At 43.0% G+C, this 13,370-nt stretch overlaps 1 protein-coding gene across 1 annotated transcript in view; it reads left to right on the top strand.

The window, feature by feature from the left end:
• The window catches only part of CRLF2 (cytokine receptor like factor 2), a 30,199-nt gene extending 20,049 nt beyond the window's left edge, over positions 1 to 10,150 (top strand). Inside the window, exons 6-8 of the mRNA XM_073327755.1 lie at positions 4,094 to 4,214; positions 8,525 to 8,609; positions 9,893 to 10,150. Of these exons, the coding sequence (XP_073183856.1) occupies positions 4,094 to 4,214; positions 8,525 to 8,609; positions 9,893 to 10,150 (464 nt within the window). The remainder of the gene's footprint in view (positions 1 to 4,093; positions 4,215 to 8,524; positions 8,610 to 9,892) is intronic.
• Positions 10,151 to 13,370: the final 3,220 nt, after the last annotated feature.

Genomic DNA, 13,370 nt, shown 5'->3' with positions numbered 1-13,370 from the left:
TTATATCAATATATAAGTTATGTTACCTTTCGAAGAGCAGAAGCTCATGGACTAGATTCACAAAAGTACTTACGAGCAGAAGTCTTGGGTTTAGGATCCTGAGTTTAGTTTTAGGCTTCACTGTGATTCACAAAACTCCCACTGAACCCTCTAGGCACCTCAACTCACTTGGCACCTCAGTTTCTTCAGTAAGACTTTCCTTCAGTGCCTATGTTTCTGCCCCTGGAATTGAGCACAGCTGCCTCACTTAAGGAGTCTGGACATCTATCTCTTCCAAAGCCCAAGAGCATGTGCAGGGCCTGAGTTGGTAGGCATGCTCAAAGGCCACCTACTGGCTTAGGCCCCTCAGAGAAGTTCACACACAACAGCCATGGGAGGACCTCCCTCATAACTTTTACCCAGTGGTTACGTTATTCATGTGGGAGACCCTGGGTTCAAGTCCCTCTTCCACCAGCTGTGGAAAAAGGATTTGAAAAGGCCTCTGCTACCTCTCAGAGGAGCGCCCCAACCACTGAGCTATATGGTATTCTGATGTATGGTTCTTTCAGTCTCTCCTATTGAAGCTGTTCCACTGTGGCTAATTCCTTAAAGAGTCATTGGAGCAAGGGGATTGGAGCTTGGGTCTCTCACATTCTGGGAGTATGTGCTAACCCTCTCTGTGTGTGGCCTAAATGAAACCAGCTTCAACAAGAGAGATTAAGAGAGCCCCACATCAGAATATCCCCTCATCCAGTTGTTAGGCACTCATCTGAGTGATAAGACACCTCTGTTCAAGTCCCTTCTCTTCAAGAAATGGAAGGGAGACTTGAACTGGTGGTTTCCCACATCCCTAGTGAATACTCTAATCACTGGGCTAATATTTATGAGGGAATAGCTCTTCTCCCCTCTGCTTTTTGCAAAAAGTTCCTTAGGCATCTGACTTCAAAGAGGACCCATAACTGGAAATCACTAGTGGAGATAAGTTCCTCCCTGCAATCTGGATTTAGGCACCTATCTGTAGGAGAAAGGCGGGGCTTACCACACACTCCTCTTGGCAGCATCTCCCTTGCTAGCTGAGGCAGCGCCCCACTTCAGATGCCGGCTTTTATGAATCACAGTCTAACGCCTGTATTTCTCCCCATTTGTTGTGTAAGGAGCTAGGGCCTAACTCAGGCTTTGTAGATTGCAGTGTGTTCCTGTGATTTTCTAGGCACCTAAAAGTGAGGTGTTGTGACACTGAATATCACAACACCCAAGTCCCTCTGTGAATCAAGCCCTATTTGCTCCAGTTAGAGTGCTGAGCTGGCACAATAAAAGGTTTTTACTACAAGGAAAACTAAGAATTCCAGGAGGTTTGTAAATGCGTCACACTGCGCCAGTAGTCTTCTCCCTAACTCTCTCTGGGTTTAGGTATGAAACATTTGGAGGTCTTGTTTGTTTGTTCTGTTTTTGAGAAATAAAAAGCAGGGATTACATGTGAAAACTAGGTCATTTTGGGGGGCAATTTTGAGTAGAAACATGTACCATTGTCCATAATTATTGCATTATTGTTTAATCAGTACTGTTTGTTGAACATGATATGGAATACCCCAAATGATGCCTAAGACCTCCTTTTAATCACACACAAGGCTATTTCTAATGGATAATACCACAGCCTTAAATTCATAACTTTGTTAGACACTAACAATCATAGACTGAATAGAAACACTGGATTTATGGCTAATTACAACAATCTGTAACCCACTAGCAATCCCCTGCACTCCCAGCTGCTTTCTCCACCCCCTTCCTTTCCTCCCTATGACTGGAGGGGTGTTATCAGGTCACTTCACCTTGAATGGTCCCTTGAAATGTGTTAACTACTTATGATAAACAATCTGTTCCTCCTTGTATTTAGCAGTGACACTCTGAGTAAGGCTATGTCTACAGTGCAAAGTTAGGTTTCAGAGTAACAGCCATGTTAGTCTGTATTCGCAAAAAGAAAAGGAGGACTTGTGGCACCTTAGAGACTAACCAATTTATTTGAGCATGAGCTTTCGTGAGCTACAGCTCACTTCATCGGATGCGTACCGTGGAAACTGCAGAAGACATTATATACACACAGAGACCATGAAACAATACCTCCTCCCATCCCACTGTCCTGCTGGTAATAGCTTATCTAAAGTGATCATCAAGTTGGGCCATTTCCAGCACAAATCCATTTGTGTGTCGGGGGGTGGGGGCTGAGGGTGAGAAAACCTGGATTTGTGCTGGAAATGGCCCAACTTGATGATCACTTTAGATAAGCTATTACCAGCAGGACAGTGGGGTGGGAGGAGGTATTGTTTCATGGTCTCTGTGTGTATATAATGTCTTCTGCAGTTTCCACGGTACGCATCCGATGAAGTGAGCTGTAGCTCACGAAAGCTCATGCTCAAATAAATTGGTTAGTCTCTAAGGTGCCACAAGTACTCCTTTTCTTAGTGCAAAGTTAAGTCGACTTAAGTTACGGCAACATCCAGCCACCACCATAATTAAACTGCTGTTGCATGTCCAGACTATGCACCTTCTGTTGGCAGAGCGCATCCACACTAGCAGCTCTTGCATCAACACAAGGAGCAGTGCACTGTGGGTAGCTATCCCACTGTGCAACTGGCTGCAGGGTGATTTGGAAAGGGTTTGCAGTGCCTCATGGGGCAGGTAAGCATCACATGATGCAGGTTTCTCAATCTCAGCATTGCATGGGCATCCTACTAGGTTTCCAGCTGCTTTTCAGGTGCCCTGGTAACCTGCGAGCCAGCCATCTGTGTCAGAAAGCATGGATCCCACACTGCCCTTTAGTCTTGTGCTGTGCATTATGAATACAAGGCTTTAGGAGGAGCTCAATGTGCGGGGAGGGGCTATTCACCACCATTCTGACCCCAGTCCCCTCCTTGTAGAAGTGACTATTTGCCTCCCTTGCCTCCTGCTATGCCTGCTGCAGCTCTCTGATTTTTACAGGACACTGCCGTGTGTCCCTATCATAGCCCTTCTCCATACCCTGAGCAAGTTCCTGCAGCTGGAGCGGAGCTGTGACTGCAAAGCCTCCTCTCCCCACAGACCCAGAAAATCCACCACCTCCCATGTACTTCAGGCAGAAGTGGGTTTGCTGCATGGAGCCGGCATGCTCAGCTGGGCAGTTGCTATGTGATCTCTCCATACCGAGCAAACAGGAAGAGCAAGTTCAAAACTTCCCGGGGCTTTAACAGGGGAGGGGTGTTCACCTGTGTCCCTTGCTGCAGAGCAGCAGAGTTCAAAACAGTGACCAAAGCAGTCAAGGTGGGCATTGTGGGACACCTCCTGGAAGTCACTGTAAGCAATGTGGTGTCATTGCATCACTGACACTGCATCACTCTAACTACATTGCCCTAAGCTCGATGCTTCTCGTCAAGGTGATTTTATTATGTCGGTGTAGCAGGTGAGTTAAACTGGCAGCAGGAGCATTGCACTGTGTACACCTCCAGAGTGAGGTTGATGTAAGCTGCCCTGTGTCAACACAACTGTGTAGTGTAGATATGGTCTTAGTCTCCCAGACCTGCAAGAGAGCTCTGTGTCAGCTGAAAAGCTTGCCTTTGGTTTTATCTACTCTACCACTTTTGTCAGTAAAACTTTTGTTGGCACCCCTCCCTCCTCCGACATAAGTATCACCAGTAAAAGTTCTGGTGTGGACAGTGTTGTGTTGGCAGGAGTCCTGCTGACATAGCTAACACCACTCCTTGGGGTGGTTTAATTATGCCAGCAGGAGAGCTCTCCCTTCGGCACAGAGCGGCTACACCAGGGACCTTACAGTAGCACAGCTATAGTGGTACAGCTGGGCTGATGTGAGGTCGGTACTGTAGACATAGCCTCTCTCACAACAGAAGTTGGTCCAGTAAAAAGATATTACCTCACCCACCTTCTCTGTCTAACACCACCAGAAAGCATTTCATTGCAAGAGCGAAGGAACTGTGATTTTCTTTTGCAGTTTTCGATTAGTTTGTCTAGTTTCTTACCTAACATTGCTACTGTTTTAAAGAGAACATCTGCAATAGGTACATTTATAAATTTACATTTATAGAAACATGACATTTTAAAATATTATTTTTGTGATTACTCCTAGATTCATGTGCTGATGATATAAAAAAAAAGCCTCTGTCAGACAATGTGATCCTTTTAATTTCTGTGCTGGCAGCCCTTCTAGTCATAATCCTCCTTCTGATTTTTGTGCGCAAGTGCCAAAGGTAAGTGTTACTGGTCCCTACTGATATTTGTGTCATGATAATGCAACGTACGCAAAAAATGTGCATATTTTGATCCTCTCCTTCTCCCACCATCCATTGTTGTTTGTCCTCTGAAAGTGCAAATTCTTGAGGGCAGGGATGGCGCGTTCCTTATGGTTGTGTCCTGTGCCTTGCACATTGTAGGTATTACTGGAAAACAAAGAATAATTAAATATTAAATACTCCCCAACCTAATAGGCTCCCACTGGTCTTTATGATGCCATGGAATCATTGGCACCTTCAGCCTAAAGTCTGCAGACTGCAGACCCAGTCATTTGCTCTTTAGTTTCCTGCTGCCATACTTGTAGAGAGCACATCTCTGGAGTGCCTGTAATCAGAGATCCCAACCCTCACTGCCATAGAAGCAGGGAGCTTCTGCAGCTGCAGACACATACTTTCTACTAGAGGAGCTAAGAACAGAAGGTGAGAATTTCCTTCTACCTGAAGAGTGACAGTTGGAAGGGTGATGGAGCCACAGGGTGAGAAAGGCAGGGTAACAAAGAAGAAAAGATGACAAAAGTAAAGGGGAGGAGTGCAAAAGATGTTAAAGGGGAAGATAGGGGAGGTGGTGGTGGAATGGATGACCAAGAAAAGGAGGCAGGTAAAAGATGAAAAGTTGTAAAGGGTGATTAAATGGGAGAGCTTCAAATAGTGGTAGAGGAGCAGGGGATAGGTGAGGTGAAGTGAGTGGCAGTCTCCTGATCTATTTAATGGTCTTAACAAGACTACCATAACCTTCAGTGACGTTGTGAAGATTTTGTCAGTAGTACCTGGAAAGCACTTTGGGCCCGTTGCATGGAAATAGTATTATTGTAATAATCCTTACTTACAATACTGCTTGAATGACAAATGTGGGATCAAAGCCCCAAGACATCTGCATTTGCTTTTCTCTTTCATTTATAAATCGTAAAGATAGTTTAAAAATAGCATCTCCTGGCTGGGGTTTATAAAACATTGGCACTAGATTCTTCTTACCAACTCCCTCACTTGCCTTCCTGCCTCATCTGATCTATTACAAATGAAACATGAGAAACCAAAACTGAAACTTTGTGGCACTGAGGTGCACGTTGGAAGCAACATAATCGTAACATCTGTGAGCGTTCAAAAGAAAATCCATTTTATGAGCATTCTGTCTTGCAAACAGTCTTTTGGGCTTGCAATTCCAAGGAGAATTTAGGCTGTTTCTGTTAACTTTTTGAGCTACAGTACTAAATATTAAAAGGGTGCATGTTGCAAGAGTGATAGCTATTACGGAACTTGAAACATGTTTAAAGAAGCTGCAGTTGAGAATATTCATCATTGTTTGTTTATTTCTATTGTATAACCATTATGCACGGTAATTAGCAACATAAATTAAGACAGGCACAATACAAGGGGACAAATATAGGGCAGGGATGCGTGAGGGGATGGTGGTGGTGAAAAGAAAGAGATAATGTGTTTCAGTGAATAATGTGTGCACCTTGAGGAATACAAAGAGTTCCGTCTTTTCTCTTTAGTCAAACATATATATATGTGACCATAGACTAAAATTCTCCTTGAAGAAGTGTGTTTTGTGAAGTAACTCAGGCTATGTCTATACTGCAATCAAAGGTGTGATTTGCAGCTCAGGTAGGCATACTCATGCTTCCTTTAATCTAACTAGGTTGCTAAAAATAGCAGTGTAGACCCAGCAGCCTGGCCTTCGGTGCAGGCTGTACAAGCTTCAAGAATCCTGACTGTGTACTTGCATTGCTAGCCCATGCTAGGGTGTGTTCTGCCCTGTCTTCACTGCTATTTTAGCTGTGCTAACTAAATTAAAGCTAGCAGGGGTATGCCTATCTGAGCTGCAATCCCACCATTGATTGCAGTGGAGACATACCCCATGGCCTCACCTACTTAAGAAAGATGCATTGGTTTAACTAAACACATTTAGTTAAACTGGGGTGAAGCCCAGTGTGGACATTTTTATTTTGGTCTAGCTCAAATGAGTTAGAAATCAGTTTCAGCTAAACCAAAATAAGCCACCCTTAAACTGAAATAAGAGCATCCATACAAGAGTTTGCATTGGTTTAGGCAAATTATTCTAAAAACTGATTTAAGTTAAACAAGTACAACTTTCTTGTGTTGACAAAGCAGTAGAATAGGAAAGAGTGGAAGCATGGCAGGTGGGCCTGGGAAAGGGCCCCTGGGCACCAAGGCTACATGAACAAAAACATTTGTTCTAGTGCAGGGGTTCCCAAACTTGGTTTCCAGCTTGTTCAGGGTCCGTGGCTTGTTCAGGGTAAACCCTTGGCGGGCCGTGAGATACTTTGTTTACCTGAGCGTCCGCAGGTACGGCCGCTCGCAGCTCCCATTGGCCAGGAATGGCGAACCACGGCCACTGGGAGCTGCGAGTGGCCGTACCTGCAGACGCCCAGGTAAACAAAGCATCTCTTACCCTGAACAAGCCACAAACCAAGCTTGGGAACCCCTGTCCTAGTGCAATGGGGTCCTGATCCATAACTGGGGCTGCCAGGCACTACAGTGATACAAATAACAATAATACAGCTAATGGCTACATTTTGGAAGGCTTGACCTTAAAGGGTCCCATCTGCCCATTTAATATAACACAAACCATCTCTTTCCAATTATCAATATGACCTAAAAATAAAATAGAAAGACAGTCTCTCCCAGCTGAATTTCTGCCAGCCTTCCAACAATGTGTGAATTGTGAGAGGGCTCTAGCCCTTGAAAGCTAAGGGTTTGTCTACACTAGCACTTTTGTTGGTAAAACTTTTGTTGGTCAGGGGTATGAAAAAACATACCCCTGACTGACATAAGTTTCACCGACAGAAGCTCTCCCGCTGACTCGTTGTGGGGTGGTTTAATTATGCCAACAGGAGAGCTCTCTCCCGTCGGCATAGAGCGGCTGCACGGGAGACCTTACAGTCAGCAGCTGCAGTGATACAGCTGTGCCATTGTAAGGTCTGTAGTGTAGACCAGTGGTTCTCAAAGCTGGTCCGCCGCTTGGCCCGCGCCACTTCCCGCAGCCCCCATTGGCCTGGAGCGGCGAACCACAGCCAGTGGGAGCCGCGATCAGCCACACTGCAGACGCGGCAGGTAAACAAACCGGTCCGGCCCACCAGGGGCTTTCCCTGAACAAGCAGCGGACCGGCTTTAAGAACCGCTCGTGTAGACAGCCTCAGTCCTTCCCAGAGTAACTATGAAATTCCATACAGTGGCCTTGCAGCACCTCTTGATTTGTACTTGAAACTGCTCAGATTGCCAAATGTAGAATCCCATCTGAACACTGGCTGCCAGGAAGGAGCTACCTTTAATTCCCATGCTATCGCTGGATTTGACTTCAAGATTAGACTACTTGGCACTCATTTACTTATCTGATAATGAAGTCAGCTTTAATGGATGCTGAGGAGCTGGAAGCCAACACCTTAATTCAGGCTTCCGGATATGCCGCACCGTGGAACTTCCTTTCCTTGTACTTCCCCAGACTTTTCTTCCTTTCATTTTCAAGGACCACAAGGGTGATTGTGAGGATGCAGAGGTGACTCTTCTAGTCCTACGAGGCCTACGTAGGCCAGTACTAGAGTAGTTTTCCAGAGGAAATTAAAAGACAGTTTTTCAGGGCAAAATGCTGTCTGTTCCACTTTTTTTATTGCTCCTACATAGAGCCAAAATTAAATCTTTCAAACTAACTGTTTTTTCCTATTACTGATAAGCTGACTTTCACTCCTTTGTTTCTCCGTCAACTGCCTGCTTCAGTACTGGACACGATCAGAGCACCAGTGATCTTGGCATCAGTCTCTGTTGCACTGATGAGCAAAATCAGCACATGCAAGATGATGCCAATGTTAAGATTTATGGTTTGCATGCCTGTGCTCATCAATTCAGATCTACAGGACATATATTACAGCTCTACAAAAGCTGCCAACTGCCAAAACCACTGAATTAGCCTTTTTTCTCTCTGAAAAATCCCATGCTGTTGAACCACAATTACATTACTGGAGATAAGTGTTACTGGAAAGTCCACTGATGTTACAGGCCCAGAATTGCTTCTCCTCTTCATTCTGTTTATGCCACTCTGAATAGCAAAAAAGCAGAAACAGGCCTCAGTTCCATAGCAGGCATACAGCTACTATGACTGGCTCCTACACTACCACTCCAGAAGGGAGGGGACATGGCGGGATGTGCTGTGCTCAGGTAATTCCCAGCCAGTGGATAGTTCCCTTGGGACTGCTACCAGCTGGCAGAGTTTAGAGCAGCTGAATGCTTACTTTGTTTTGTTCTGTTTACAGATTGCAGAAATCAGTTATGCCTGTTATACCAGACCCAAAGCATATATTTTCTGATCTCTTTAATGATCATAATGGAAACTTCCAGGTAAATATCCAAGCACTCTTGAACTTCCCTTGGTGAGGTTGCATTCATTCCAACACAACAGTCCTACCTTGCACATAATTTAAAAAATGTAGCCTACCTTTGTGGTCTCTTTTGAAGTTTAAACTCAGTGCTCTCTGATCCAAAAGCAGCCTCTCGCTCTACTACGTGACCACCTGGTCTTACAGAAGAATGATTATTATTACTTATTTGCACTGTATTAGCACATAGAGAACCCAGTCATAGAAGAGGACTTAATGTGCTAAGGACTGTACAAAGACAGTTCCTGCCCAGGGGAGTTTGCAGTGAAAGTAGAAGAGAAGATATGTGGAAACATACAGACAGACAGGGTAAGACTGAAGCAATGGTGGCCAGCATGAAAAGCAGAGATCACAACAGGCCAAATTATTGTACAATCCTCTTTCCAGCCCTCCTGTCATAAAAGGCTTTGTCCTTTACAAAACTAACCATGGTTTCCCAACTTGCCTGATTTACCACTATGCCCTCCAATCCTTTAGCACACAGCTTGCTGTGAAACAGCAAATCTTCACACAGCCTGACAGAGGAACAAACTTTTTGTTTGCTTCCCATTAAATTGAAATGTTGAAATGTATGTAGTTTACCTGAAGAGCATTTGTTATTTGAATGTTCTTGAATCTGCCCAGCACCTTACTATTTAGACTATGCTATACCGGAAAGCAGCCTGGCAAAATAATTAGGAATATTCACTATCTGATGCATAATAGCTACTGGGCCACCGTTACAACAGTGATGAAAATGAAAACCAATAATAATGTTTTACTTGTGAGTCAAAAATGTACTTGCCCAAGGTAAGTTTGAAAAGATACAAAATAATAATAAAGGGCCTGATCCTGAACTCCTTAATCAGGCAGATCTCCCACTGAAGCTTTGATTGAGGTAGGACTTGGCTTAAAGGATTTGCAAAACCCTGACAAATGGAGGGGGAGAGGGAGGTAATGTATTCATCTAGTGTGTGTTGAAAGCACCTATCACTGTAAGTGCTATATAAAATTAAATCCAACATTGAAGGTGTCCTCAGTGGTAATTTTCTTGAAGTTTTCCTTGTTCTTTGTGTGCATTCATGTTTTTTGCTTTTGTCTTATTTTCTGCTTGCCTGCTATTTCCTTCTCTCCAACATGACATCCCCCAAATGTATAGGTCCTGGGGTCATGCCATTACTGGAGCAATGATGAAGGTCAGTGTAGCCTGTGCTTGTTTCAAATGAAATTAGGGAGTGTGCTGACACCAACCTTTCATTCTCCTAGGAATGGATTGACCAAACTGACAATGCAATGGGCCACACCAAGATGGAATGTGTAGAACATGAGTGCATCATTGAGGAGAGAACTGAGCTGGAAGATGAGAAGGAAGCTAGTGAAAAGCTTTGTGAATTGTCAAACATGAATGAAAGAGATTATCTGAGTTCTGCTCAGAACACTTGCCTGCAACCACCAGCCAGTGATACAGTTTCTTTTGGGAGTTTTAAGTTCTGTATGAATGAAGACATGTATGTCATCTTATGAAACTATATAATGCAGTAGGAACATATGGTGTCGGGAAAAGGTACACAGGATCCTGATGAGTTTAAAGAAGCTATCTGAGTAGAGTAAAAAGTTAGAATCAGGCTTGCCTGGCATAACATACAAAACTATCCAATCTGGATCTGGATTGCAACTTTCCCAGAATTCAGGGACAACCTATGCAGGTCCATTAGAGAAACAAGAAGGCATGGCAATTCAGGTGTATTTGGATGTGGGGCTCTAGTTTGGGCCCATCTCTTTGGCTAAACCGAGCCCCATCCTGCATGGTGAGCATTCAAGGAATCCTTCTCACTCACTGCACACCTTTTAAGAGCTGGGCACAAACTCAGTCCTTGTTCTGAGGGAGTGCACGCACTATGTGCAGGTAATGAAAACAACTGCACTAGCCATATCCGAGTGGGCGGAAAATGTAAGAGTTAGGGCAGCGCCATCGACCTACCTTCTCCTTCTCATCTGGTAGCAGAACGTGGTGGAGTACATGCGACACCTTTCCAAAGGGGGTGGCAGGAGCTGTGCACAATGCTTCCAGCAGCTCTCATGGGTGAGGTGAACATTTGCACCGCACCTCGTGGAGCTAGGATCTGAAAAAAAACCAACCAGAATCTGCCCCCAAGAATATGATAGTGAGGATGTACAGAGTCACACTGGGTCCTGATCCTGCAATGAGCTCTGTTTGGGCAGCCCTTTCAAATGCGCTAGGGGGTCCATGCAGGCACAGAAGTCTGTGCATGTGGACCTTATTGCAAGATCGGGCTCGAAGCATCTAGTCATGTACATGTCCTTAGGTTTTCTCTTCATATAGTAGACACATTCTTGTAGACAAATGGGATAATTCACCCTTAATGGTGGATTAATTTGACTGAGAAAGTCTCATCTTTGCTCGATATTTTACATCTTCTAGCATGTTCAGCAACTGTAGATTTTATTAATGACTATGCTATACCGGATATAGCTGTTCATTTATTAGCCTTTTATTGTATGTGTTCCAACTTCAGCTAAACTATGTCATATTTTTTTTCTCTAACCTCATTTTGTTAGATAGCGGACTCGGGAAAACCCACTTGATTCTTGCAAACTGTGTTTTGAATATCTTCCTACATCATTTAATGTGCATGCTTCTTGAAAGCAAACATTGTAGTCAAACATTTAGGATGAAATTCATCCCTGGCACAAGTCTATTTAAGGCAAAGTAGTTACACCAAGGATTAAGATTGTTGGACTAGCTTCTCAGTTAGTGTAAATTGACATTACTGTTTGGAAATGGAGCTGGTCAGAAAAACCACAGATGAAGTCATTTTCTGTGAGACAGTGAAGTGCCTTTGAAATAGAAATGCTGTATGAACTAATGTTGATTTTACTGAAATTTCATTGTGGAGAAAACCAAAAAAACAAAACAAATGAAAACAAAACAAAAGAAAGAAAGAAAGAAAGAAAGAAAGAAAGAAAGAAAGAAAGAAAGAAAGAAAGAAAGAAAGAAAGAAAGAAAGAAAGAAAAGAAAAGTCACCACAAAGTCAAAATGTCATGTTGACTTTTTTCAGGAATATAAATCAATTTTGAAATTTTGAAATGACTTTTCATTTTTAATTTGTAATGTATTACATTATATATTATAATATAAAATAAAAAGTCAAATAGAAACAAAACATTTTGATCAATTTGTTGTTTTTGGAGCTTTCTGAATAAGTTTTACATTTGGGAGTTTGTTCTGATTCAGAAGGAAGCCAAATTTTTTAATCTCAAAATCCTTTGCAAACCAGAATTTCTCCACATGCATCTAGACATATGTATTCAAAGCTGTTAAAAATATTGATTAAAGAAATAAAAAAGATGTTTTTTTACTAGTGTTGAAGTTGATTCTTATGGTTACATGTGATGAGGCATTAGTCATTCTGTGGTGTCTGAGGAACTAGCCAAAAATATGTTATATATACAGTTTTGGGGGGGGGAGTGAGAATATGTATGATGCCAATTAAGAGGTATGACATTTTATAACTGAAATATAGATGGTTCAGAGATTTCAGAAAATCCCTTGACTGCTATCGTAGCCAAATTATTGCCACATCAAGTGTTCAAGATATGCAAATTATTGTGCTAAGACTGTCTGAGGTACTTCAAATCTTATTGCAAACCCAAATATACTTCTGAGGACAATTTCTTTTCCATGATGTTGTTATATGAGTAAGTGAATCAGATCCCAATTCTGCCCCCCTGTATGTAGTGGGAAAAACAAAAACCAACAGGATGTTGCGTTAACCTTCCAAGTTCTTCCTATGGTCATCCCATAACTTAAGGTACAGATTTGAGTATTTTAGACTCATAGACTTTAAGGCCAGAAGGGACTATCATGGTCATCTAATCTGACCTCCTGCACATTGCAGGCCACAGACCCTCACCCACCTATTTCTGTAATAGACCCATAACCTCTGGCTGAGTTACTGAAGTCCTCAAATCATGATTTAAAGACTTCAAGTTACAGAGCATCCATCATTGACACTAGTTTAAACCTGCAAGTGACCCATGCTCCATGCTTCAGAGGAAGGCAAAAAAAACCCCCAGGGTCTCTGCCAATCTGACCCAGGAGAAAATTCCTTCCCAACCCCAAATGTGGTGATCAGTTGGTCCTGGGGCATTTTGGCAACACCCAACAACCAGGCACCTGGGAAAGAATTCTCTGTAGTAACTCAGAGCCCTCCCCATTTAGTGTCCCATCACTGGCTGTTGGAGATATTTTCTGCTAGCAAATGGAGATTAGCTACATGCTATTGTAGGCAGTCTCATCATCTTATCATAATTTATTTTCTTAAAGACGCATACAAGGGAATTTAAGAGACTTTAACATTAATTTTAAAATGTGGTATTCTTTTACACAGCAGATTAAAGAACAATGATTGTTTTAAGAGTTCTTTTGTTAGACTCCCCAGTTCCAACTGACTTTATATTTTAAAACCAAATTTCTCAAACGTGATTACTAATTTGTGTGTTTTAATTTTTTGGTCCCCGACTTGAGATACCTTAAAGGGGTCTCATGTCATGTGCATGGGTGCTCAGCTCTCCCTGAGCATCCAGCCCTGCCAGGTGTCTGCAGCTGGGCCCTCCTCCCCACAGTGGAGGTACCTAAAATCACTTGAAAATGTAGGCATGAAAATCTGGAATCCACTTTTTATATTTTATTCTTCTCTTGTGTTGGGGATAGGATTGACA

The sequence above is a fragment of the Lepidochelys kempii genome, chromosome 1, assembly GCF_965140265.1.
Source record: "Lepidochelys kempii isolate rLepKem1 chromosome 1, rLepKem1.hap2, whole genome shotgun sequence".
Lineage (NCBI taxonomy): Eukaryota > Metazoa > Chordata > Testudines > Cheloniidae > Lepidochelys > Lepidochelys kempii.
This window is presented reverse-complemented; position numbering and strand designations above follow the sequence as displayed.